We start from the raw sequence: 22,369 nt of genomic DNA, 5'->3' as shown, positions 1-22,369 counted from the left end.
TCTAAACTCAACATGTTCATAAAAAAGGGATATCTGTGGTTTTAGGGTTAGTTGGTTTTTCTACTTGCAGCTGGAACATGGTAGACTCAGTCATGAAGTCCTTCCCAGTTCTGAGTTCTGGCTTCCAGGGCAAAGGGGATGCAGCTTTTGCCAGCATGTTAAAGCTTAGTTTTTCAGTCACAGTAGTTTCCCGTCTAATTTTGTAGAGTAGTTGCAAGGCAACTAAGGTTCTTTGTGTTTGTAAGGTTCCTTTTTTTGAGCTTGTATTTATGTTTTTAGTGCAGCATGTTTTATGTTAGCATTAGTCAATGTGCAAATCTGTTTTTTCTTTAAGGCTATCCACTCAACAGCTCTTCTGTTTATTTCCATAGACTTAATACAGTGTTTGCAGGAATGCTATTGAACTGGACTTTTGATTATTTTACATTTGATTATTTTAGGCTGCTTTGCTTTTTGCAGGTTTTTCTTTTTTTAATTTTTTTTAATTTTTTTTTTATTTTTTTTTTTTTTATAAATAAAGATTTAAATCTCAACATGTCATGTGAAAGCAGGAAGAAATAAGAAAGAAGACATAGTTTTTCTGACCTAGTCTCCAGCGGGACGTTGCTGTTGAGCACCCAGCTGTCTTGTAACTGGACTGACTCAGGGGTGGTCGGCCCATCTCCGGTGCCCGGAGCTGGGGCGTGAATGGGGTTACGCCCCCCTCTGAGGGTGTTTCTGTTCAGGCTGTTGGCAGACTGGTGGGACAAGGTCTGGTGGTTGTGTGGAGGGGGCAGTGGAGGCCGTAGTGTGGACTGACTGTGGTGATTTGCAGCCCCTAGAAGACACAAGCATGAAAACAACTTTTTAGTTACATAGATTTTCACAGGATTCACAGATTCAATTCCAAAATGTAACCAATCTGAAAGTAGAACAGAAATGTGATGTGATATTCTTCATTTATTTCTCAGTAAATCAAACGCAAAGCTCCTCAGCCTGCAAATAATGTCATTAACACTCCATTATGTTCAGCAATCATTCATTTCAGTGTCGCATTTTCCAAATGGCCAATAACTTACTTCAGACGGGAATTCCAGCTAAGTACACGCACCAAAGCTTTTTATATTTTATGCAACATTTTCCACATTTTGTCCATTTTCCTTATTTGCTAGGTCTTCCACTCATGTTTCTCTATTCCAGCCCTTGTATCCAGTCTTCTTTGTCACATCCAAGTGAAGGTGTGTATGTGTGTATAAGCAATATTAGAGCACTCAGCACAGCATGCGCCCTCATCGCTTGCTCTCAGACTAGAGGGAACATGTCAGCCAGAATCCAATAGCAGCCACTCCAACAATGAGCTAATGGACTGTTGAGTAAGAGAGCTAGAAAATAAACCGGCATGACTCAGACAAGAACACCCATTCACACATCACCTTTTTCCCTCTCTCTCTCTTTCTGTGAACCAGTGGGGGATTTGAGCCCATCTTCATCATACGTATGTGCATGGCATGCGTGGTTGGCTCAGGAAAATCAATAAACCACACAGTAGCATACAGTGCAGGAGTCATTTTTAGGCATTAACATCCTTTTTCTTAAAACACCAACACCTGAAAAGACTCACTCAACAGCTTATGAAAAAAAATATCAAAAGGTACATATTTAAAATAAGCAAATATGCAAATTACCCTGACTTTTAAACTGATCAGGACATGCAACAAACTACTAGTTTTTAGCCTTTACTAATGCTCCACCTTTCCATTGCATTCACAAAATCTGGAGAGTTTGCACAATTTTGCTAAAACAAACAAATGAACACTTTCTCTGCTCTGCCTTGGGGAAGGAAAAATGTTTGAGTGTCACGACAAAGCGTCCACATCTGCTGTCTGAGCGGAGATGTTAGATGAGTGCGGAACACACAGAGACAGTAATGTCACGTTTGGTTTCAATTTCTAGCTATTTTGTTGTTTTTTTTCCCCTTTTTCTTATAGAGATGTTTCAGATCGCACTTTCATTTTTGTTTTACACTTCCGAGCACAGAAACCTTTGTTTGCACATTTCCGTTCTTGTACTGATCAAAGGTTGAAGTAAGTGCGTGTATGCACACATACGTGTGTGGCGAAAACAACAAAGCAACTGCTTTGTCAAACTGCGTGATCACACTTGCCCTCCTCCATTTGTCATCTTTGCTTGAATTAGACAATAAAAGACACATTGTGTGAGGGGAAGAGAGATGTGTGGATGTGTTACACTCTCCTAAATAGTTTTCTGCTTTCATATCACGAGACTCCTAAGAAGCATACATTACAGAATTTATGATGCAGCTTTCCCCTTTTTGCTCAGATGGATGCTGAGAGCAGATAGGGGGCAGTAAGCGCCCTTGCAACTGCAGCTGTAACTGGAACCAGTTTGTAACATGACCTGATTCTTCTGCTGTACCACTGGGACACAGGTGTCACCAAGATGGCCATGAAGAACAGATGCTTGTGAAAGCAGAGAAGAAGGGAAGAGGGGAAGAAGTCGAGAGAAAGATGGAAGGGGGGCAGACCTCTGTTACATAGGAGAGGTAGCAAACATCTGTTGGAACATGCAAAGATCCTCTTGGGAGATAGTAATACATCTACATGCATGCACGCCCTGGCATTATGCAAACATACATGCACTAAACACACCTGGAGGAAAGACCCAACTCTTGCATCATACATGCCAAATGTAAAACGACATATGCAGTAAACTGTTACAAGACGCTGCGCCCTCCACCTTTCAGTAAAACTTCATTTTGTCATGAGGATTGCTTCCTTTTCTTTCATCTTGTTTATTTGCATTTTGTTTGTCCTTTCCAGAGATGACAAGCGCTTTGAGATAAACTCTCATTTAGAAGCTTTTTATAAATAAATTTGACCTGACTTCTCCTCCTCGCAATGCTTCTGTAAATGTGAAAAACAGCAGCACCCACTCCACCCTATCTGCATAAATACATTTATCTGGAAACAATGCACATAACAAAAAGCCTCTCGTGCAGGCATGGACTCGGTCCCAGTGATGTAAAAATAAAAGCAGACACACCAATGCACTTGTCTCACACGTTTAAATCTGCATACAAAAAAGAGATGGCTTTTGTCTTTGCTCTTTTCCGACCATAAATAGTGAATATATTAAATTCAAATTCGTACGAATAATCTATTGTGTATGTCACGTAGAAGAAGTTGTAGAAGCAGCCAGTGTGTTGTTGCACGAAGACAAAGACTGGATCGATCACACAGAGTTTGTACTTAAATAATCAAATTAAAAAAAAATCTATCATCTATCACTGTGGAGCAAATTTTACGAACAAAAACATAAATTCTAAGAAAGTGTTGTCTATAATTCTGTGCTGCTTGTCGTTGTCATTGCACTGAATTCCAGCACAATAGAATTAAACAGTTTATTTAATTCTTCATTAAATCAATACTTTGTTAAAATGACTCACCGCTCTTTCAGTCTTGTTATCGTGGAATAACAGAATTGCATAAATATCTGGTTAAAAATTTAGTTCAGTGGAGACTAAAAGAAAAGAAAATATATCTTTCAACATGGTGCAACATATTTATGATCAGGGAGAAACTGTTTTGTCTTTTATTTCTAAGAGATATATGTCAAAGACATTTGTTTTCATGTACACTTGAAACAAACAAAAACAAAAGACCCGACAGCTTGCCAGAGGAAACGCAGACATATTGCAACGCAGCTCTGCCTGAGGAGCAAAGTCCAAGTGGAAGGCCATTTTTTACACAGCACATGTTGACAAGTACTGAATTAAACCGCGGCTTGTTTTTGGGCCACAGAAACTCAAATCTGACTAACCTTTGGAACAGATGCAGAGCGCGGTAATGGTGAGACTTAATTAGTCCCATAAATTAAGAAAGGAGACTAAGTCAGATGAAAAGACCGAGTGCTGCAGTCCATCCTGGAGGTAGACTAATAGGAACAACCGTTTTACCAGCAACCCGGTCTGATAAAAGACAAAACATGCAACAAGGAAATGGAGCAATTAGCAAGCAGCCAAGCAGATCACGTTTTATTCCAGTTTATCTTCTCCTCCTTTCTTTCCTCTCTCTGTCACTCGCTGGTGAGTAAACACCGATCATGAAAAGATTTTCTCAACAGCCCCTCTGTTTTGTTGTCAAAAAGGAACCTTTTGTGGAGCGGCGCCGAGCCCCTCCGACTGCTGCTGAAGCCTGACCCACTTTATTCTGTCCGTGGTCCCCGGCGACTGGAGAAGGGGGGGGACCATAGCTGTAAGCTGGTTGGTTTGGCTCAGGCTAATCCCTGGAAGTCCATTATGCTCGCCAATTCAATGAAGCCTCGCTCCGCAAAAGAGCATGAGCCTGCCTGCTAACCTGCCTTCCCCGTAAAACACACACACACACACATGTTGGTGTGAGGCTGGGACTCGCCACACCATATTAATCTCACAGTGTGTGTCTGTGTGCGAGTGTGTGGCCAACTGGCAGCAGGAACCAACCAAGGCAGTTTGTTTTGCAGCCCTGGATGAGCAAACTGTTTATTGACATTTTCTGTGGTTGACAGAGAAAAGTCACAGGGGCAGGATGTGCGTCTATGTGAGCGTTGTGTGCGTGTGTGTGCAGAAAAAAATGCCCATTCAGCAGTTAAAAAGGGATCATTGCAGGGCTCAGCTGCCCCCCCCCCCCCCCCCCCCCTCTTCTCTCTCCACTGTCTCTCTGGCTTTTTATTTCACATTGCATCTGCGTCCATGTTTCTTTTGTTAAAACTGCAGACCCGGCCTTCAGTGTTTTTCACGCATCTCCTCTCAGTGTTAATTGCTATGCACCCTGTGATTTCAGGTGGCATAGTCCCATGAGCTGCTGCTTCACATGTCCTCTGTCTCCGAATGTCACACACCCCTCATTTGTCATTCTTCTCAGAGCTGAGAGGATGAGCATGGAAGGAGAGCTCGAGGTGAAACCTCAGAAACACACACATGCCGACAAAGGGCCTTAATTCTCAAATGAGGTGGGTTTTTTTTCTAAACAGAGGAGCATACAGTAACAGAGACACAAAAAGAGAGATAAAGTTTAAGACATGCACTTACACATGCAGAAACGCACACACACACACACACACACACACACACGCCTCTGCCTTGGCTAGTCATCTCTGTCTAATTAGGAGGCAATAATCCGCTAGAGAAGAGTCATCAAATTCAGCCAAAAACAAACACTCTCCACAAGCAGAAATGCATGCGTGCATTTCACCCACACACACACATACACACACACACACACACACACACACACACACACACACACACACACACACACACACTCACACACACTCACACACACTCACACATGCATAGCCACACTTGCACACCCGCAAATCATCCCACCGTTACGCAAATGTCACCCTTACATAAGCACCATTAGGAAGAATAACATTAGTGGAGAAGGAGGGGATGAGTTTTTTTGTTTTGCCTTTGTTTCTGTAGATTTGTTTCAACAAAACCATTAAACATTCATTGCTTCGGCAATGACTTGAGGTGGCTTCCCTGGCAGCAGATAGCTAGCCACTTTAGAAGAGGCTCTTGCTAAAAATAGCTTTGTGTTCCCCATGCATAATGAATGGCCAGAGACAGCGCTAACGCTAGCTCTTTCCAGGAGCGATCTGCTACGCTCCGTTTGGCCGTCTCAGCTCCCCCCGGCGTTCTGAGGGAACGTTCCCAGACAGGTGCTCTGAGCCAGACAGTATTCCCTTATAAACGTTCGGAGACCAATTCCCTGCCAATCCTCGGCAGCTACGTTCCGTTCCCATTCACCTGTCATGCTTCACTAGGAACACAAGTCATGTCTGTCCACCTGTTTGCTTAGGTAATGGTGGACCACTTTAGAAGAACACGCGCGCGCATGCAAGCACAAATACGCAAATACATAAACAGCATGCAGCTTCTGGCGGATTAACTCGCTGTGGTCAGTTTCTGCCTGGCTTGGTAAGGTTCATTTCCTGCCCAGCATCGACTCTCTACAGGACCGAAGCAGACACACGTTGAGAGAGGCATGTATTTTCACAGCACATGCATAAGCAGTCACTGGTTATAGGTGTTTTATTTGCTCACAGCTGTTTCTGTGCCTTCCAACATGCCAGGGTATGTTTATGCAGTGCCAGACTGCCACTCTAAACTCATTTAGGTCGATTTTAATGGATGCCCAAAAGCCAAGGACTCTTTCTGCACCCATTAGATCTGCAGTCCTGTCTGGGAAAGATGGCAATTTGCAATTTCATCTCAATGTTATCCTCCCTTCATCCAAAAAAATCTGTCTTTCACTCTCTAAGCTCTCATCAGTCTACCTTTTTTTCCCCCCCGTCTGCCTCTTTGACTCCTATGCATCTCGTTCTCTATCTCCCTTTCAGTCTCTCTTTCCATCTATTTTTGCTGGTGTGCTTTGGATGCTCTCTTCTCTCTCTTTTTGATTTTTTTTTTTTTTTTTTTTTTTTTTTTTTGCATGCGAGATGTCTCATTAATGAGCTTCAAAAGTCAAAGTTTGACTTTCTATATCTCTGCTCCCATTTGCCTCTTTGTGGCTCTTTTCCCTGCCTCTCTGAATTTAAAAAAAAAAAAAAATTCCCCATGTCTTCATCTCTCTTGCTCGCTGTTTGTGCGTACATGATCGGCAGAGACTGAAAGAAGCCCAAGAACAAAAAGTGTGGGTGTACGAGAACAAGAATGAGAGGAAGAGAAAGTGTGCCTGCAAGCCTCACTCTCCCTCTTTGCCAGTGTCTGCCATTAGGGTGTCAGTCGCAGAGTGAATTTATTTGCTGTGCGGTTACTGGGCTAATGATTGATGTTGCCCCAGCAAACAGTAAACCAATTAGAAAGCTGATGTAACGTCATTTTAAAAGCCTCCTAATCACGTTGCTCTTGAACCTGGGACCCGGGCCTTCCCTAATGAAGATTTATACTGGATCAAAGGAGAGCCTAACGCCATTAACAATAGATTGTATTCCACCAAAAATCACATTAGGACTTCTCTGCCCACCCCGCTCCCCTCCCATCAGGCCTCTGCTAAATATATCTGGTGATTACAAGTGCAGATGCACAGAGGAATGAAGAACCAGGGGAAGAACGGGAAAGTGAGGTGGAGAAGGACACACGGGCCGAAAGTTGGCCCACAATTGTTGAGGATAAATGCATATACTAATGAACAAACTCATCGCTGCAGATGTGCATGTGTGTGTGGTGGAGAGAAATAGTTCTGAGGTGCTGATATAAGCACACAGAGCCTGTAACAGCCAACATGAGAGAATCTGGTAATGAAAGAAAAAGCTTAGAGCCGGAGAAACGAACTAGTTTGTGGTTGCAACACTGATCCTCCCGACGGCACTTAAAATTCATCATCCCATACCTTTTACTTTCCAGTGGATTATTAATGTCAAATAAAAAATAAATATTAGCACATCAACTCACAGGCAGCCGAGCAGAGTGCACGGGTTTGCTTTCACTTGCATCATTGTTTTTGGCAATAGCTTATGAAGGAGGGGGGAGTGACATGTAAAAATGTGATCTGTTAACAACTCAACCGTTGTCTGTGTAAAACGGCCATTTAAGCTACACAAGAAGTTAAGCTTGAACACAGAGTGCTTTCAGATTTAATTTTCCTCTTACAATTTCAATCTTTTACATGGTTTTACTAAATACAATAAATGCCAGATGCCCCTCATGATTTTCTTTTGATATATAGTAATGAATAAATGGAAACTTGCATGATAATTTAAACATACTAATAAATTATATTGTCATAAGTAAGTGCTTTACTGTGTCTCAGAAAGGCAATGTTTCTACTAAGAATGACACGAATTAAAAACTCCTCTTAAATCTTTATTTGTGCATGGGCTCATTTTAGTCTTTTTTTTATTTTTTAAATCACGTAAAAAAACGTCCGTTTGGTTGGATTTTTTTCAGCCCTGCAAACAAATGCTGACTCCAGAAGAATGCAAAAAGGCAGACACAAAATGGCAAGACCCAAACCAGATCTGACATTAAATGAAAGCGAAGAATTTGCTTGGCATTTTACCGAACAAAGACTAAATCAGATCTGGAGGCAGACGCGTGATGATGTAATGCGGCGACCGGGGAGATGGATGAGATATTAATGCCAATAGAAAATATATGAAAGGAAAGGAGGTGATTCGAATGGAGGGCTCGCTTACCCGTGGAGGAGGGCTGGGCTCGGAGCAAGTATGTGTCATCCGGGTGAGGCTCCAGGTGGGAGTGGGTGGAGTTTTTCTCCAGCAGGGGCACCTGACATTCCCTGATGGGTGGAGATGGACCAGGGGAAGGGTGGTGGGGGGCGGACGAAGAGGAAGGGAGGGAAGGAGGGAGCAGGGTGGAAGAAGAGGTTGGAGGGAGCGGGCGACCTGGAGGATGGAGAGGCAGAAAGAGAAGAGAGAGAAGGCCAGAGGGGATGTTAGACAAAACTGATGACTGACAGTGACAGAAGCAAGCTCAGAGAGACAGGATTTATGAGATCTACATATATCTTTGATGAGTAAAGGCCGTAAAAGGGTCATGTTCATCCATATCACAGAAAAGGAGATTTTTTTTTACCTCAGCTGAAGTGAGCAAAGATGAATGGTAGGTTTACAAACACTCAATTCAGATCGATTAGGTCGGTGGTTCCCCACCTGGCATCCCCTAAAGCAGTGTTTCCCAAGTACCACATGTGTTAGACGTGTTCCGACTCCAGCACACCGGATTCAGATCAACAGGCCTCTTCATCAAGATCTTTGCAGCCTGCTAACGAGTCATTCGTGTAATTCAGATGTCTTAAAGTAGGGTTGACTTTAAAACAGGACCAGGACTGGGAAACTCTGCCCCGAAGAGCACAGGGGTCCCAGTGGGTTTCAGAGCCAGTGTGATTTAAATGACGAACATGCCGCTCATAGACAAGCTCAGAAATATTCACTTATTCATTGTGAATCATTTTGGCATTGCATTTACACTGAACCAGCGTTTTGGAAGGCAGAAACATTAACTTTGCACGATTTTATTAATGAGACAAGCCTGAAAAATGCCACTGTGCATTTGTTTCTATTCTATTCTATTGTACAGTCATTTAGCATACTTTTTTCCAAAGTGATTTATATTTGAGAATGTAAACAACACAAGCAGGAAATCAAACAAAAGGGGACGTCATACATAAGCAGGTGTTGCCATGTGGTGCAGGAGGCAGTGCAAATTATTATTCATTTATTTATTTATCTTAGTTTTTGTCCGCTTCTCTCCCTGCTATAGACCTCTTGTTACAATACGAAGAATAAGTGATCCCACATCATCTTGGACGCAACTTATGCAGTGCTGAATTATCGCAAAGAACTGGACAAAGTTCTTCAACTCAACAGAAAAGTCAAACTAAGTAGAAAACTAAGGGAACAGCTAAGTCTTAAAAGTAGATAAGGACTCTGCTCTGATCAGACAGATGATTAGTCTTTACCTTAAAAAAAAGGTAAGACTATATACTCTTTAAGTTTGGTCTTAAAGGAAAGGAGTCAGCCAGAATGCATCATGTACATCCAGAAGCAGCTGATGAAAGCATACCCTGGTGCGTGCAGGGGGGTCCACAGCCTTTTTTATAGTTGCATGAACAGGGTCTGCAGGGAAAATAAGTTGGGAACCACTGAACTAGATGAATCAAAGCAGATATTTTCTTCAGCATGCAGGATGTCAAGAAGAAAATTAAAATCTGCAACATGGGTAAAAACACTCTGCAGGTTGAAGAGATATAAAGCAGAATGGATACATGCACAAAAGGTCACTGAAGCTTTTCTGCACAGAAAAACCTTCAGATCTCTGAAAAGTCGACTTTTAAAAAAATATTCCGCGGCTGGAGTTTTGACAGCCTGATTTTAAGGCATGATGAAAATGTGTATTACATGAAAAAGGAAGAATAAAATCTTTGTCGAACAGCAGCTACTGTAGCCACACTTTTGAGAAAACACCAAATTCCAAAATATCAACCAAATCAAGCTATGAGTGCACGTAGAGGTGAGCGCGAGCACAGCTTATCGCTCACAAATTCAACTTTTTTTTTTTTTTTTTTTGTTGGCAGAAGAATGGGCTGCTTCTTCTTCCAAATGTCATGTAGTCCCTCTGTAACACAAATGGTGGGAGCGGATTTTCGTGAGGACCTACATCCATTGTTCAATTGTCCTCTACATGGGTAAGACAAAGGAAAGTTAACAGCCAAGTCTTTAAATAGTAGGAGCCATGGGATGCGTGGACACAATCAGGCTGTCCCATACACCAGAGAGACATCAGAGAGGGATGGAGAGATTTCACACTAATCTCCAAAGGTTTGGAATCAAGGACAATGACAAATCTAATAAATTCTATTTAGAGACGGCTCAAAATATAGAATAATTATGACATCCATATTTGTAGCTCAATCAATCAACAATACGGTAAGAACGAGGCCACTGAGTCCAGTCAATCCACCGAAGGACTCAGGTTATTAGAACTCCTAATTAGACACGTTCCAATGTTTTTCCTCCCTTTTGTGTGAGTTTACAAGCAATGCAGATGTCAAGTTTGACAAACTTCCTGCATTTTGTTACAGAGCAGAGAAAACGTAATGAAAATAAAGAAGTTAAAATGGAAAACCTTTCAGTGGATCTGTGTTTTCTTTCCTTTTTGCTTCTAAAATGAATAAAGGCAGCAGGAATAGAGGAGGCAGCAGAAAGGCTCGGAGACCTCGAGGAAAAAGAAATTCTGGCTTAATGCTTATGTCCTGTTCTTGCTGACACTTCTGCAGATTACAAAAGTGGTGTGATTTTGATTTGACAGCATTTGCCATGTCTTCACAGCCTATTGACACAAGTCAAACTCAGCGACGCTGATGATAGATGGGTGGGAGGAGGGTTGGACTTCTTCAGGTTTATGTCGCAATAATGCTCACATCAGGGAAAGAGTACCTGGGCAAAGGAGGGAGGAAATCAATGGAGTCATCGTTTAAAAAAGCGAAACAGTCGTTAGCTAACTTGCCCGTTCGTGCTGCATCAAAACGAAACACATGAATGATGATGAAAATACGTTGGACTGCAGGTGTCCTTACAGTTTTGTGGAGATGTATTTGATAGAAACACAGGCAGACTGATGCTTCTGTCCTGCTGTCCAGGCTGCTCCACCTCAGAGCTTTGCATCATGGAAACCAGAGCTAGGATCGATCCGCAGCCCCACGCTAACTGCACCCCAGAGAGACGCCAGCCTTGTCTTCTGTTTAGGTATGTGCATGTGCGCCTATATGTGTGTGTGTTTGTGTGTATACGGTATTAGAGCAAACAGAGAAAAATGGATAAACAGTGGCAAAGCAAACACTGTGGCTGACAGGAGGGAAAAGGAGACAGAGAGGGAGGGACGGTGGGAGATGGATGGAGAGGCGGGGGAGACATTAAGGTCACAGAGGTAAGCAGGGGAATGGTGATTCAGGGAGATAGAAATAGAGAGAAAGAATGAATGAAGAGAGAAAGAAACAGAAAAAGAAGACAGTCCAGAAGCTATGAGCTGACACACCTATTGCCAATGGAGAAACATGAAAGATAACAGCTGAGTATAATCAGCATGGAGTAGAAAGAACATGAAGAGAGTATGCATGCAAAAAAAAAAAAGAAAAAAAATAGAAATCCCTCACTCCTCAAGTGATATTGAAAGATAATCCAGCTATTTGCATATTTCACAGGGCCTGTAATGAGGCTATTGGTGACAACACCATTGAAAAATGTCTGTGTTTAAGACCTTTTTACTGCTGTTGTGCGGTTTTATCACAGTTTTGTGAGTTCATGCTTGTGCACATGAGGTTATGTGTAGTTATTAATATTTTAAATGACTTTAATTACAAAAAAAAAAGAGGAAAAATTGCACTAGTTGGCCAAAAGCAATTAAGGGAACTTTAATCTCCTTAGCAATTATGCTGTGGGGCATCCTTAACGCAGTCATTTCTGCCCGCTACATTTCTAGAAAGGTCAGTGGAAATTGCTTTGTGTTATTAGAACAAAGACTTGGCAATGAACGCACGTGGTTCTCTTGACGATTTGTTCACTGCCATCCTTCAGCCGCCTCCCTGGCCATCTGTATACAGCTTTCAGTCCTCCTCTCTGTGTCCGTCTCTCACTCTCTGAATCTGCCATTCTCTCGCATGTGTTGATTGGTGCGAAAAAGAAGTGTATCATGGGGGAAAATCTAGGCATCCGTCGTCTGTAGCACTGTATTAAAAGTATCAGAGTCCCTTGTTGACTTGAATACAATGTAAGAAAAGGAACAAAACACAATCATCATTAGTTTGCCGCACAAGAACGAGGCTTTGACGCGCGTTTATGAGTCATACGAGTGTATAGGCTTCGCCTGTTGCCTGCGCTTCTGCACGCCTCTGAATCATCTCATTGTGAGTTTGTATAACATACTGCTTCTCCTTGAAGACATTCCTTGTAAAGATACATTCCTGCTTGTTGACTGCTCAGTGTCTCTTCTCTTCTCTGTCCTTCCCTTCCTCGCTCCCGCCTCAATCTGTCCATCCGTCCTCCCATCTGGCAGAGGTGAGGAGCGCTAGGCCGAGTAGAGGAGAGTGGAGTGGAGCGAGGGATGGAGCGACAGCTGGAGCCCACTCAGACAAGAAGAGACAAATTACCCCTCTAACGAGAGCCATTCATCATCTCTTCATCTTTCATCCCTCTCTTCTTTCACACCTCTACATGAAATACAACACACCTGGTTAGCAGTCCTGAAAAAAAGGAAAAAAAAAAAATTGGGAGATTGGCCCAAAACTTTCCGCGTTGCTTTCGTTTAGTTGCGACTCAAGCGGGCTACGCTGCAAAGTCAGTCGGCACGTGCTTCCACAAAAGATCATGAAAAAAACAGTAAGGGGAAAAAAAAGAGGGGAAGACAAAATAAAGACGATGTGAAACGACTGAATAAAGCGTTGAAGAGGGAGGAAAGAGATGCGGCACACCCATGCTGGCACATAGAGAGACTCATTACCGTAGCTGCTGTCATCACAGATGTTGGACTGAGGGGGAGCTGTCTGTCAGAGTGTGTTATCTAACTATACACGCTTTCTGCATATGTATGTGTGGTAGTGCCTGACAGTGATCTGAGGGCTATTTAGACAGCTGCTGACACAATGAGCCTTTTTCTCTATTTATCTATACAGTACAGTCTGTCTCCTCCATCTCATCTCCCATCCTGTTCCTGCCCTGCCCCCCCCCCCCCCGCTTTCTAAAGGTTTCATCTCATTTTTCCTTTTATTTGCAGCTTTTAAATATCTTGCATTTATCTTAACCGTGCATCTCAAACACCTGTTGTTGAGCGTATGTGTGAGCAACAAATGGATGTCGCAGCCTATCCAAGAATGTTGCGAGCTCATTTGTGTTGCACTGCAAATGTGTTCTCGCACAAACCTCCCCCCTATTTTTCCCCGCACTTTCCTTCTGTAACAAGCTCAGTTGCAGAAAATGAGTGGTACAATGTATAAAAAGGAAAGAGAGAGATGAGTGGATGATTCAACAGACGTATTTTAATTAATAAACTTGGGCTTCCATCGCCTAAAGAGATGATTGTATCACTGGTTCTTTCTTTGATGTGTAACAGAGTGTCTGGGTTCTTCTCTGGCCTAAAGCTCTCCTCTGCTTGTGCTTAGTATGTCTCTTTCATCTTGCCTGCATCAATTCATTGCTTTGCAACTATGGGGGCCCTCTTCCCATACAGGCAGATCCTCCATGTACACAAACAGCCTTGAGCTGCGGCTCAAGATGTCTTCTTTCCATTGTGGATAATAAAAAAGGTGCTATCCACACTTTCAGCGCTGCAATGCTTCATTTTCAGCTTTTGAAAATCCTTTGAGAGTTATGACTGAGGAAAATCATTTGAAGTGATCACAGAGTTTTATTTAAATACCTGATTTGTTTTACATTTTGAGAAGTAAGACATTTGAAAGTAAAAGATTTTCTGCAAAAATTCCGTATTTCTTTGCTCCGAAAAGAATTTGAGAAGTTGGAAAGACGGTTTCTTCACATGCCATCCCATATTCTCAACACATCTGATTTGTTTCATTCAACTTTTTTACACATTAGTTGGAGTTTATTTAGTGAATTGAGGATTTGATTCTTTTCTTTTGGATTTGAAAGTCAGTTTTATTTTGTGATAACCGTATCTGAGTAATTTTGAAAGTTCATTTTCACCTCATGGATCTAAGGATTCAAAACTAATTTCATCCTATGCTGACTTTAAAATCCTGTTGGGTCACATTGAATTGTATCGCATCATATCAAAGGCATGACATATCAAATCATAAAACTACCAGCCATTCATATAATGCACACAGACCTTTGCCATTCAACTGTAAGCTCAGCTAAGTATGCAATAATATCATTTCAAGCCATTTTTCTATAAGAATTGGCTAGTTGCTTGGCTGTCCATCACCAAGTAATTCTCAACTGCAGCAATAGTATTACAGAAAAGATTTCAGGATCAAACAATGAGGAGCTGTGCATTACATGGTTATAATGCACGACAGCGAGTCTGAAACATCACGACGTGCAGCAGAGTTTATAACCTTATTATGCACAGATCCAAGCTGTTCAATCTGCGTATAGCATGTTCCCACAGAGTAAACATTTTATAACAAATACTTTTTAAAGTATAGGAACTATTTTATGTTGGCCTCAATATGCTTTTTATGCTAAATAATCGCTGTCATGCTACTTCACTTTTCTCTCATTCACCTAATAAGTCAGCTGATCTGAATCAGTTGATTAACGCGTTGCTATGGTGTCGTCCATAACGGAGAGATGGTACAATGATTTAACTTGCAGAACTAAGTGTGCGTATATAGGAAAATAATGCATGCCATTGGCATTAGAATTATCACTGACCATGGTATAAAGCCAAATAACCCGCTAACATCTTCTAACATCTGACTTTTTTCTGCTTGAATGATTTTGACCATTTTTATAACCTTGAGTTCAATTAAAGGATTTTTATTCTTTAACATGAATAATTATTGATATTAATAATATATTTACTGATCTGGGGAAAAATGTGACAGTTGTACCAACTTTGAACCTTGTCTGACAAAAGTTTGTGTTTGGGGTTAGGAAGGACTGGGATACTAGCATAAAATCAAGGCAATTCATTAATTTACACAAGTTATACTCTGAACTGCAGTGACAACTTTATCTTGACAATTTTACTGTTTGGATGTCACAATTTTAATTTAACAGAAAAGATAATTAATTGCATTATCGTATAGAAGAAATACAACCATGATGCAAGCAATGATTATCTCAGCCACAAGTTCCAGCAGCACTCAGAACTCATTCAGTCAAGTTAATGTTGAAGACGCTAAAGCAAAATATATACTTTTAATTGGCCTACTTGTACTCTTTACTACCTGTTCTCTTATCTTACCCTGTTATCTTGCATTTTTGCAATAAAGAAAACAGAAAGCGATGCAATGGAAATAGGAGAAATCTTTTTCATTAGATCTGCCGACACTTTTAGATTCCACATGTGCACTAATTTTAAACCAAAAGCAGAGAGGTAGAACTTTAATTCTGTGAAATGAAATAAAATCTTTAATTCATAATGCAAAACATCCCAGTACATGTATTTATTCCTATGAATGCGACAGAGCTGTCATGTAACTAATACTAACTTTTCGACATGGTGAAAAGCTCAACTGGTTGTGCACAGAAACGAGCCGTATGAAACAGATTTGTTCAAAAAGGGAAAGCCTAGATGCTTTCAGGGCAGAAAAATGTAACGTTCAGAGACAGAAACACTTTTACTTTCATCCATCTTTCTGTCACAAATTAAACCCCACCTCTGCTGTCACAGAGGTAATTTATAAGTAATAGGTTCAGATGATTAGTGACCCCTTAAAAACATCCTATAGCCTTGATACAAAGAAAAGTGCACAGAATAATAGAGACCAATTAGAACCTAATGTCAACAGAAAAGAAAAGCAGAGAGCTGATGTGCCGAATAATTGTGGACTGTGTTATTGAGGATATGACAAGATAACAAAAACCCACTTAGACCTGATAACCTACAGCAAGAGCTGTGGCAATGTTGAAAATACTGTAGAGTTGTTTTGACTCATTTACCTTAGTTATGAGTCATACTCTCATCTAGGCTACACATAAATGTGCAGCATATATTGGTATAAAGAAACCCATATGGATATTCAAGATTATTATCAAATAAATAGCTGCAAGAAAACCGAATACAGCAGTGATTTATTGTAAAACATTGAAACTAAAGTCATTTGTATATGCTTACTTTCATTTGTAAAAGCAACACTGCAACACAATGATAGTAGCAGCTAAGGTTTTGTTTAAAAAACAAAAGAACAGAGGGTTTTCTGGAGAACTTTAAAGATGCATGATTTAACTTTCCGACCATAAAACGTTGTGGTACAGTGACATCTGTTATAGGAGTTTCTGGGCTTCCCAGTGGTGTTCTGAGGCTTAGAAAGGGCACCGTACAACTTTTTCCACTGATGTTTAGCCACATTTTGCCTATGCTAACAAGTAGATATAAAAATTAGCAGATATTTGGCAAAGAAATGCTGTTGTTGGAAGAAGAGAAGAAAAAAAAGTGAAAATGAACAAGTAAGAGATGGCACAAACGTGAAGATGAGACTGTATGGCTGGAGATCTCTCACTAGACAGGTAGGATGCTTTTTCACATGCGCCTTCCAACTGCACATTAAATCTTTTACTTCGGAGCCTCTGAAAGGACCAGAAACTTTGAAAACAAGTTGTGCAACAGGTTGTGCAAATTACTGACTGCCCCCCCCATGTTTATCAATAACCTGTAAGCCATTTAACTATTCATGTCTATTCATGAGAAGATATGATGAGGCATATGATGTGACGCAGATATTGCATCATTGAGTCACAGATTATGTTGCATCAGGTCATCATGGGTTAAAATTGTACATTTGTGAGAAGAAATTAAAAAAATTGAAATAAAGATGAAATGGGGGGGGGGGGGGGGGGGGGGGGGGGTTGTGATGGACTGGTGACCTGTCCAGGGGGAACTCTGCCTCAAGAAGCGGCTTGGTTACAGCTGCCCCCAACCCTGGTATAAGCAGGTATAGACTGGCTGCTGCAGGTGTGTTGTGCTGCACTTCCTCACTAAAGCATCTCTGTGACTTTCCTATTTTACACAATTTATTTTACTTTTAGTTCAAACTTCTTTAATCTTGAAAAAAATGTTTTTTTCATTTAAATTTTGGATTATCACGCCCTATTTCCTTGGTTTTTTCTTCAACTTACTTCTTTTGTCACATCTAAAGAAAAAAAAAAAACAACCCCATGTGAATACATAGAGCATGCACATGGACACACATGTACGTTTATCAAGATAATGCTGCCACAAACTGCTGCACTACATTCCAACAGAGCATTTCTCATTCCAACACATGGATGTCCTTCCTCACTCCTCTCTTCTCTCAAGAGGCTATTTTTCTACTTTGAGATGAGTAGAGATGACGACGAGTCTCACCTGACAAAGAGCAGAACACTCAACCTTTGCACCCAGACCCACAAATGCTGCCCAGGATTTCTCTGCATCTGCTAATTGAAACATGCCTCCCCGCTGCTTGTGTGTACATGTCTCTGTGTGTTTGCAGCTAGTCATTGCATTAGGATGCTGCAGCGCACTCACGCTGTCCACTGTCAGAGATGTCCACAGTGTGACTTGGGGCAACCATGGAGGCTGCATTACCATATAAATTACATCCATGTTGCTGCTGCCGCTGTGGATTGATGGCATTGTTATGGATTCTACGCGTTGGACCCTCATTGAAAACAATCAAAATAAATAGCCTTCTCCTCCCACATAAATAAAAACCCTGTGCGCTGGCGCACAAAGAAGCGCACTCGGCTGATGATGTGCACAGACACACAGTCATGTTACTCGCAGAAGCACACAAATCTGAAAAGACCCTTAACTCAAGGTGCAGAGGGATATGCACCTATCCTCTCAACCTTCCATTACCTCTGAACAGCTCTGTAATTGCTGAAAGGAGTAGATTTGCAGAGAGGGAAACATCTGTGGATAGTGTGAAAATGTGTGTGTGCAAAACCTGTATGCATCAGATTTCTGCTTCTAGTGCGATAACTAACCCTTAAATGAATCAATCTAATAGCAACAATATAAAGCTGGGATGTGGTGTATATCATACTCGTTATGAAAGTAACTAAGTTCAATCAAACACAAGAATTTTGTATATAAAAACCATTTTTTTGTGACACCAGCAAGGGCACGTCCATATTTTTCCATAGAGGAGGGTAGAAGGTGACATAAGGACCAAGTCTTTCATTACTGGGAAAAGTTTTTGGTTTTGGCACCTCATGATGACACAAACTAAACAACAGAAACCTGCCTGCAGCTTTGAGCAGTCCTCGAGATGAATCTTGGTTATTAGTATGTGTTATTTTCACTGGAAAAAGCTTAAAGAGGCTGCAAAATGAACATCTGAGGGGGCAAAAAAACCCCAAAAAAAACCTAAGCAGAGCTTTATTTCCCTCTAATCTGAGCCATTTGCAGAAAACTTCAAGAAACACAAAGAAGGATGCGTCGCATGAAAAACATGTTGTGGTCAGCTAATTAATATCCTTCAGCATGAAATAAATTCCACACAAACACCTGAAAAAGTGTTATTCTTGATTCAATTTGAAAACAAGCCTTGATTAGAGTTTTAATTAGAGTTTACTTAAAGATTATATGAGCCTGTGGCATATTCTCATGAAGTTTAAGGCAGAAATGAGACTGCAAGAGCCTGAAATATAGCTTTCTCACACAGCTGCAAGCTGTTTCAGAATTAAACTGTTAGTCATCAGTGCTTAAGTTAAAGCACATAAAAAATGCACCCTAAATGGTCCTAATGTTGTCTCCAGGTTTCTGTTAGGGTGCACAGAAAACATCTTGGCAAAGACTACTTTCAGTTGAATTTAGAAAGACAAAGCCCATGAAAAACAAATCATCTAACAAATGCAAATATGCTTGTCAAGAATCACACGCATGCAGAACTGCTCATAAAAGAAAAGGGAAAAACAACATACTAAAAATGCACAGGCTTTCAAATTCACACTTGTATAGGCACCAACAAATACCTATTGAACATAGCAGGGGGCTTCAGAAGCACACGCCAGTTGTTGTGGTTGCTATGACAATATAACTCCATAAAAAGCAAAATGAAAAAAAAAGGACCCAATAACATCTGAAAAGCAAAGAGAAAAATTAAAGAGAAGAAAAAAAAACATCTGATAGAAAAGATGAGTGGGTGGAAGAGCCATGGGAGGAGAACAAACACAAAAAAAACAACAACAAAGAATGTAAGCGAACCAGATGTGGCGGCTGCATGGACATGCCAGCATGTTTGCCATGTTATGAGTAAACTCAGCCTCAGTGATAGTGTTTTCATATGATGCTGCATCATGTGAATGCTTATGAGGATGAGTCAGCGCCATCTTTGTCGACAGTGTGCACATGCATGCGCATGAGGAGAGTCCCTGGTACCCTTCGTGATGGGATCAGGCAAGAGAGGCCTGATGTATTTAGAGCTGGTGGATAATGACTGCACTGTGGCCTGTTGCTGAGAGAAACCTCTCCTCTCTTTGATGTTGAGCAGTCTCTATTTATAGTAAGAGCAGAAAAAGGATTGAGAACTGGAAAACACAGTAAGCCACATTATGTTCTCCATAACTAGCTTACTGTTGAGCATTGTGCACTCTCAAGGGGAACAAGCTCCAGTCTTCTCACTCCGGGTGAAATTTAAGCTTTTTGCATCTCAGATCATGCATCTGCATGTTATTGCTGGGATGGTTATATATCAGAAAGACGTGGCATTGTTGGGGAGCAGTTTGCATTCATCCGAGGTCCCTTAAGTCCCTTTTTTTCCGGGTGTCTGCATTTTTAAAGAGAATTTTGCAAACAAAAAGAAAAGGCACAACAAAACCTGGATAACTGTATGCTTCTGCAAATATTCTTTCACTTTGTAAAGGCCTTTTTTCAAAAAATGTTTCCAGCAAAATAAAAAATAAATAAATGTTCTTCTACACATACATGCATTAGATATAGTGATCCATAGAAGAAAATAATTCAATTTCACTACAAAGTTTGTGAAATTGTAACCAGGTTATCTTTAAAACAATCTCACAGCATGTAATAGTGACACAGTGCGGGCCTAATAGGTATGATATAAAACTGCCATGCATGCTCAATTATTATATTATTAAGACTTTGAAAAGATTACATGCCTTCTTCTCTTATATTTATTTTGCAACATTTACAGGTTTGGAGCACATCCCCTGAAACATTTCACCACCTGAAAAAATAGGCAACTGAAACCACTTTGGACAAATGAGTCTATTACATGTTTTTTTTTTTTTTTTTCTTATTTTGTTGTATTGTGTGAAACTCCAATTCCTATATTTGGCCAGCTTCCATGCTACCTGACAATCAGTTGGAGAAAAGACCCACAACTACAGAACAAAAGTGAAGCTCGTCATGATGAAACTCACATTTTTAGATATTACAAATTTTTGGGGAGGATGTCAGAAAAAAAAAATCCTGCTAGAGAACTTTCCTTTTCAAGCTCTTCATCTTTCACAGAATATGCTTGGGAGGAGATCGTACTCACTGATTGTATTATTAGCGGCTGCCTTAGCAAATCAGATGTTAATTACGTCCAGACTGCAAGCTCCAACAAAATGAAAGGTGCAGTTGATATAACATAAATCTGTCCCACTACTTCCCAGCCCTCCCCACTGAGCCTGCCTATCTATCTATCTATCTATCTATCTATCTATCTATCTATCTAGCAAGATCATGTCATACTTCCTGACAATTAACACAGCTTGCATCAGCTGACATCAGTTCACTCTGAGGAATATTGAGGTCCCCATGCTAATGGACTTAACATGCAGTTGTGCATGTAGGTGTATGGCTGAGTGTGTATTTCAGAGTGCTTGTTTGCGGCCCCATTTTGCACAAACACTCTCTTGCAAACGTGATGCAACTCCCCAAGGCAGAACCTGCAAACCCTTTCAGCTCATAAACAGTTGTGCCCAGCCAAGCACAGGCAAAAAGCCTTCACAAGGCACTGGTGGAGGCAGACGGCCCAGTTAAGTGCTCTACATCAAACTCTTAGTCTCAACCCTTTCACTATGAACTACAGACCTTGGAGACAAATAATAAATGCTAATCTTTGTAGGACGAAGCCAAATCAGTCAGCATAAGCTGAGAGTGTTGAATGAGATTTTTAATTACTGCATGACCTGGGGTATATTAGCACATATTAATGAGGATCATTAACCTAGAAGTAACTAAGACCCCTCCTCCTTAACTACAACTGATTGCACCTCTGCTGTGTGCTCCTATACTGTCAGTGTCTGCATATAGAAAAATGGTCTAGATGTGTTCTTCAACCTAGACTAATAAATAAGCTACATTTATAGTTCTAAGGAACTTTATGGCTCAAAGGTATATATATGAACAATCCTTTAAGTTTTCTGGCCATCTGTTTAAAAATCAGGGATTCTTCTATTTCTATTTCTTAATGTTATTCAGACTAAAAAGCAATCATTTTCAATGGGGCGTATGCAGGAAGCCCAGAGTGCAAAGTAAAGAATGGAGGCAAATTCAATTGATGTATACAAAGGTCTGCATGGTGGCGTAGTGGTTAGCGCTGTGGCCTCACAGCAAGGATCCTCGACTGGGGCGGGGTTTGAACAGTGGCCTTTCTGTGTGGAGTTTGCATGTCCGCCTCGTGTATGCGTGGGTTCTCTCCGGGTACTCAGTCTTTCTCCCACCGTCCAAAGACATGCATGTTAGTTTAACTGGTTACTCTAAATTGCCCGTAGGAGTGAGTGGTTGTTTGTCTCTGTGTGCCCCTGCGATGGACTGGCGAGCTGTCCAGGGTGTACCCCCCACTTTTGCCCAAATGACTGCTGGGATAGGCTCCAATTTCCCAGCGACCCTTTGTAAGATTAAGCGGTGAGGATAATTTCTGTGGGTAAAGAAAAAGAAATCCCCCCAAAAAGGAGAAACTTTCTGCACGTTTCCCTTCATCTGCAAGAGGTTGAGGTGGATGAGAAGGGGTTCGATTTTCTAAACCCTGAAGTGTAAATGTCAGAGCTGGTTCTGATGTCATCTACCTATCACTTCAGGTTTTTAGGACCCCCCACCCCACACACACACAGTCTCTTTTCTCCAACTACATGAGCCAGCTTCAGTCTTTTAGTGCCATTACACAGCAGTCCCAGCGGTGCAGAGGACGCGCTTTTATCTCAGAAGAAGGACGACCAGCCGTATTTGGCTTGTAACATTTGCTAAGCA

At 41.2% G+C, this 22,369-nt stretch overlaps 1 protein-coding gene across 2 annotated transcripts in view; it reads right to left on the bottom strand.

Annotated features, from left to right (window-relative positions):
- The window catches only part of tenm2a (teneurin transmembrane protein 2a), a gene marked incomplete at both ends in the record, with an annotated part of 161,505 nt that overhangs the window by 52,321 nt on the left and 86,815 nt on the right, over positions 1 to 22,369 (bottom strand). For both annotated transcript variants that reach the window (XM_079250599.1, XM_079250600.1), the window contains 2 exons: positions 586 to 817; positions 8,182 to 8,388. In XM_079250599.1, coding sequence (XP_079106725.1) covers positions 586 to 817; positions 8,182 to 8,388 — 439 coding nt within the window. The remainder of the gene's footprint in view (positions 1 to 585; positions 818 to 8,181; positions 8,389 to 22,369) is intronic.

Source organism: Telmatherina bonti, assembly GCF_933228915.1.
Source record: "Telmatherina bonti genome assembly, chromosome: 12".
NCBI classification, from domain to species: Eukaryota; Metazoa; Chordata; class Actinopteri; order Atheriniformes; family Telmatherinidae; genus Telmatherina; species Telmatherina bonti.
Note: the sequence above shows the minus strand (reverse complement) of the source record. Positions and strands in the feature narration are given on the sequence as shown.